This window comes from Lepisosteus oculatus, chromosome 26, assembly GCF_040954835.1.
Source record: "Lepisosteus oculatus isolate fLepOcu1 chromosome 26, fLepOcu1.hap2, whole genome shotgun sequence".
Classification (NCBI taxonomy): Eukaryota; Metazoa; Chordata; class Actinopteri; order Semionotiformes; family Lepisosteidae; genus Lepisosteus; species Lepisosteus oculatus.
The window spans coordinates 11,840,698-11,846,697 of record NC_090721.1 but is presented as its reverse complement, the minus strand read 5'-3'; the positions used below and the strand labels follow the sequence as shown (position 1 = coordinate 11,846,697).

Here is a 6,000-nt window from a genome sequence, read left to right as displayed (position 1 = left end):
TAATTTTATTGAAAATGAGTTTGTGATTGTCTGGTCTTTAAATTCTGGAGATACGCGATTCCATATTATATTCCCTTTTAATCAAATTCTAAAAGTATGCTTGTTGACTCCGGTATCGCGTTAGTTAAAGACTTCGATGCTTAAAATGTTTAGGGAGAAATGGAATACTGGTGTGTATGTTTTCTTTAAAGTACCGAGACCAGCCATATACTGTATGTTTAAGTTCCAAAATTAATATCGTTTATGGGCTTCACATGCGTTGCAGTATGCTCAGGCACTAAGTAAAAGGAGATGCTTCGTATTGCTTGACTAATTTTAAAAACTAAGTTATAAATGCAGGTGCTGCTCTGGTGCGTCGGCTCCTACACAGTGCCTGTCTGCCGTAAGCGTTACAATATACATACCCAACACTGCTTGTACCCATCTGTCATGCAAATAAAACACCTTGAATTGAATTGAGGGGAGAAGGGGGGGATACTAAAGCCAATACTGGCTCAATGGGCTTTGACGTGCTAATGCGTTGGTTTAACAGTCCAGGTGTGGCAGGCTTCCAATGTCAACTCGACTCAATTGGAAGACAATGAACGTATTTTAGCCCTAAATGAATTAATAGCAAACATGGTTTACATAAAATACATTTTTCCAAGAAAGTTTATAATAATACGATCTATAGTTGAAATCTGAGCCTACTTTAAAAATAAAGGAAAAGCATTTTCAGAGAGCAATCACGCTGTGTTTATGTAGAAAAAGTGATTAGGTTTATGAGCAATCTAATTACCTATTCGCTTAAAACGCTATATAAAATAAAGTTTATTTAGATATGAATGATCAGTGTCGCAGTTTAAATAATGTGAGTCAGGAAACTAACACAGCGCCACCGGATTTAATAACGCAATAAAAACGCTATAAAATAATGTGACACAGTACAGCACAGTACAATAATACTGACCATGACTTTAGAAGCGTAAATTACCTTACACTCAATTTAAACACAAGCTGTCTTTCTGTATGAACCTCTAAGCTGGTTCATACAGAAAATGTAGAAATGCATTAGCCTGATTATGATTAAAAAACACATAATTAAACACGCATTTGCAATTTAAATCAGAACACGATTTAAATCAATATAAATGTTTATATTGTAACACATACTGTCCAGCCTCCATTTCTCTATAAAAATTTACTGTTGCACACACACACACACAATAGAAGCAGGAACCGCTGTCAGAAGGGAAGATATGTTCAAAATATCGCAAATATCGATCATGTTGCGATATTTTGAAATATAAAAGTCAATTGATTGTCCATAATATCGCTTACCTATTTTTTCGAAGAAATGTTTGTTAAAATAAAAGCCCAGCACCAGCTGGATTCGAACACACAACCTGCCAGTAGGTAGTCACGCACCTAGACCAGTAGGCTACAAGAGAGCTTACCTGATCAGGTAGGCGAAACAGCCCTACACAGCCCTGCCCCAGTACACGGATATAATCATACCGTTATTAAATTCTTTAGATACACGATTCCATATTATATTCCCTTTATTCCCTTTACAGTATGTTCCTATTCTTTTTATGCTCAGCTACTAAGATTTCCCTTCAGTGGTAAAATTCAATATCTACAACGGGCACAGTAAAGACGTTTACAGTAAGTCTTTCTACGACAGACCAACGGACCACGAGTGCCCCTGTCGGTCAACCAATCACGCACCGCGGTACCCCGTGTCATCATACCTGCGGTACGTGTCTGTACCGCTCACTTTGAATGGCTGCATCTGTATGTAAAAAATACAATTTGATCACATCATTTACTTCATTACCTCTGGCGGTTAAATGTTTTTTTCTGTTTGTGTCTTTTCTCTTGTACCTGTTTCTGATCCTCTGGTTGTAGTTGTATTTGTAAATTCTTTATACGTTTAATAAAAAAAAATTTCGCACTTCCTGAGTAGGTGGCGCTAGGAGGTCAGTGAGGTTTATATGCGGCTGCAGAAACTTCAATTCAATTCAAGATGTCCCATGAGTACAATCTTTTTTTAAATAAATATGCTTAACAGAATAACAAAAATTACAGCACAAACAAGACTACATATAACAATTCAAGAAAAAAAGATCATCAGCGGTACATATTACTACATAAATTCAAGTTATGTAAAAAGATTACACAAATTAAATAAAAATATCCACATGGCTTTCCTATTTTTACACTTCTGCAAATACCCTTACATCCATTTTAAAATCCTCAAACAAAGGGTTCTTCCCAGACCACTTCAATTTATGTATAATATGTGTCATTATAAAAATTAAATTTTTTACAAATTAATAAAATTCATTAATATTGTTTTCGATGGGGCTGAAACTTAATATAATATCTTTTTCATCAAAGCAAATATCAATATTGGTTTCTTTTTTAATATAGGTCTGCAGCTTAGTCCAGAAATGTTTTACCCTGGGACATAACCAAAACAGATGCTGAATAGTTTCAGGGCTACTGTCACAAAAAACACTTTTATCATCTATATTAATTTTAAATCGCTGAGTAACAAGAGTCTTAACTGGGTAAATTAGATTAATTATTTTGTATAAAACCTCCTTAACCTTATTGGTTATACAATATTTATTGGGAATCATCCAAAAAATGTTTTCAATCAATGCGTTTTCCAAATGAGGAATTCCAATATATTGTAACCGCAAGTAAATTATCATTTTTCAACAGGGATCTAAAACATTGGTTATTACATCCACAACTCAGAATATCCTTTCCTTGTAGTCTAATGTGAATTCTTCCAACGTTTATAAAGGACTACTATTACAACTCCTTAAAGGGGTTAATAATTCCCCAGAAATCGCATTAATTACATTGAAATACCGATCAAAATTAATAGAAATATTGTATCTATTAACAAACTAGGCGTAACTGCATATTTCACCATCAGCATTAATTATTTAATCCAAATTATACCATTCTTGACCCAATTTTTAAAAAAGGTTTTATTTCTAACTTTTATACAGTATATCTGTAAATCTATGAGGGGAAAAGTTATGTTTACACATAATTTACCACGTTAGAAGTACTTGTTTATGAAAACTAGTAAGTTTCAAGTGGATTTTTCCAATGTCAAAGTTACAGTTTAGTTAAAACTCTATACCCCCGACTTCTTGAAATATCAAATTGGGGATTATATCCCAAATACTTTGCTTATTTTTTAAATAGTTCTGTATCCATTTAATCTTAAAAATAGCATTAGATGTCCTAAAATCTAAAGCATTTAAGCCCCCTTCTGCCTGTGGACGACAAATAATCTCTTTTTTAAGATAATGGGGTTTATTCCTCCATATAAATCTGAAAAGTTTAAATTCAATTTTCCTAATAATTGAAGGTGGTACATCCAGAACCAGTGAAGCATAAACTAATCTAGATAAACCCTCAGATTTAGACAAAAGTATTCGACCATTTAAAGAAAGGTCTCTTAACAACCATAAGTCAATTTTTTTCTCAAATGAATGCATAATTGGAGAAAAGTTTAGATCATTTCTCATTTTTGGATTTTTGGCAATCTTAATACCTAGATATTTAACTTAATCTTTTACAGAAATATTACATATGGATAAAACGTCACAGTTCCCAAGAGCCATCAGTTCACATTTTTTAAAATTTAGAGAAAGACCAGAAACATAGGAAAAAACCTTTATACACTTAATTGCCTTATCAATCTCTGCATGGTTTCTTAAAAATAGCGTTGTGTCATCAGCTAATTGAATCAGAAACTTCTCTTTCTCAGCAGCGCCCCTGAATGACGTCATCATGCTGCGCGGCTGTGCAGACATTTCACCTTGTGGTGTCGATTGAATCAGTTAGTGTAGCTGATATAATAAAGAAGAAAGTTATTCTGTTTAAAATATCGTTTCCACTCGTGAATACACTACATGATGACGTCTTGTCGACTGTTTTCATGCTTGAACAGATCACAGGACTTGCGCAGAATAAAATAAAGAAGGCTATTGTGTTTAAACTCCGCAAATCGGCCTTTGTTTCTGACCGACTCCGAAGAAGGATGGCGGAGTGCATGTTAAATCTGCAAACCGAGCTCCACTCTTTCATGGAGGTTTTGCTTAAATCGATCGTGTATGAAGTGTCAGAAATTTTCCGAAACAGGATGTTTGACTCTGAGATCGAGTTTGAAGACAAACTCCACAGCATTTCCCGGATCCTGGTGAGACGGACTGTGTCTAAAATCACACAGTGTGTGGAGGACAGTTTCGGGAGCGAAATGGCGCAACTGAAGAATGAAAACGAGAGCCTGAAGTGGAGATTGCAGTTGTGGGAGAAGGAGTCGGGAGCTGGAGGAGATCAGGCGCAAACAGATCATGTTGGACACACGCTTCCCTGTGAAGTCACTGCAGAAATAAAAGAAGAAATGGGCAAGAAACTGGAGCTGCCAGGTCAGTGCAGTGACTTGTATGGAGTTAGTGTGTATGTGTTTAAAAACAGTGTATTTAACTTCCTTACTGGTGAGTAGTGCATAAATAGAGTGAACTATTTACTAATACTTGTGTGATGTAGCAACAGGATTCTTTACTGGAAACTGAACTAATGTCCGTTTATGGTGCTGAAAACATCTGTTACACAGTAACGGCTGAAAACACGTCGTTTAAATTGCCTTAATATCGTTCAGTAACTCGAATAAAAACGATGAACTACTGTGTTTACACCCTCGCTATAGAAAACTCTGGGATCTCGCTTGTTTAATGTTTTTTTTATCGTTGGAACATTTTCCTTATTTTTAAGATCATCTCGGCCAAACGTGTTTCCAGCGCTTTAGGTTTAGGGTAAATTCAGATTTAAGAAAATGTTCTCGACTGACCATCGCAGATGTGCTTCATACTTTCAAAAAATAATGTCATTGTACCCAATAAATCGTGTGCAGACGTTTAGTCTTGTATCTTCAATAGTTTCTGAGATATATAGGCTTTAAAACGGGGGGCGTGGCCCCAGTTTGTGTTAAAAAAGTGCAAAGTTCCATAAATCATTACTTTTGAACTACTGATGCGGAATGCATGAAATTTTCAGGAATTGTTCTTTGGTGTAAATGTGTCTTAAACATAAAGCATAAGATCCACAGTTGCATGTTTGCCAATTTATGGCTTGCTGAAAATCGTATAAAAAAAGTTTTTCTTTTGTGCATTGGAGCAACTTTGGCCCGCTGTATTTCCACGTTGAAGCACATCAGATCTTTCCAAATTTGGTATTTATTGCTCATTTTGTAGTACTCTTTTGGCAACTAGGTATTTGTCTAAAAGTAATCAAACTTAAAAATAAAAATAAATGTGCTTTCCCACCATGTATCATGTACCATGTAAATATATACAACTCTCATCTGTGTTCATTATAATTTAACCTGAGCCTTGTTTTTTTTTCCTACTTTAGTCCTACTTTTTCCTTGCCACTGTTGCCTTAGGCTTGCTCACTGGGGGCTCAGGCCTGGAACTCTGTAAAGCTGCTTTGTGACAATGTCCATTGTAAAAAGCACTATACAAATAAAACTGAATTGAATTGGAAAAAAAAACACATCTTTATTTAAATTGCATAATGCTTATGTATGACAAGGTCTACCATAAAAATAATTATACCACAGAAAATAATATGTTTCAATTAATAAATGTACCAAATATGAAGTTAGTATCTTGAACCATGTTTTACTACAGATGGAAATGTAAAATACAGAGGCACACTAATTATAATACAATCATACAGTGTTATCAGATAACTAATATGTATTTTATGTCTAAATACTCCATTGATCTTTATTCTAGGTAATTCTACCTTACCCAGTTCTACCATTTAAACAAACTACAGTGTCAGAACAACCCAAACCTTAAAGAAATAGTGTCTACCTGAAACATTTGAACAACTCATCGATATCTCCCAGATATCTCCTCTCCTGAGCCAATTGTAAGTCTTAGAGGCACCATGAGGATGTGCATCAGCCACCATATCTGGCCA

The 6,000-nt window shown here is 35.0% G+C and overlaps 1 protein-coding gene across 3 annotated transcripts in view; it reads left to right on the top strand.

Annotated features, from left to right (window-relative positions):
• Positions 1-3,815: 3,815 nt before the first annotated feature.
• The window catches only part of LOC107079968 (oocyte zinc finger protein XlCOF22-like), a 69,456-nt gene continuing 67,271 nt past the window's right edge, over positions 3,816-6,000 (top strand). For 2 of the 3 annotated variants that reach the window (XM_069184363.1, XM_069184361.1), the window contains exon 1: positions 3,816-4,439. In XM_069184363.1, the coding sequence (XP_069040464.1) occupies positions 3,950-4,439 (490 nt within the window). In that variant the 5' untranslated portion in view covers positions 3,816-3,949. The remainder of the gene's footprint in view (positions 4,440-6,000) is intronic. The other variant, XM_069184362.1, reaches the window with a different exon arrangement.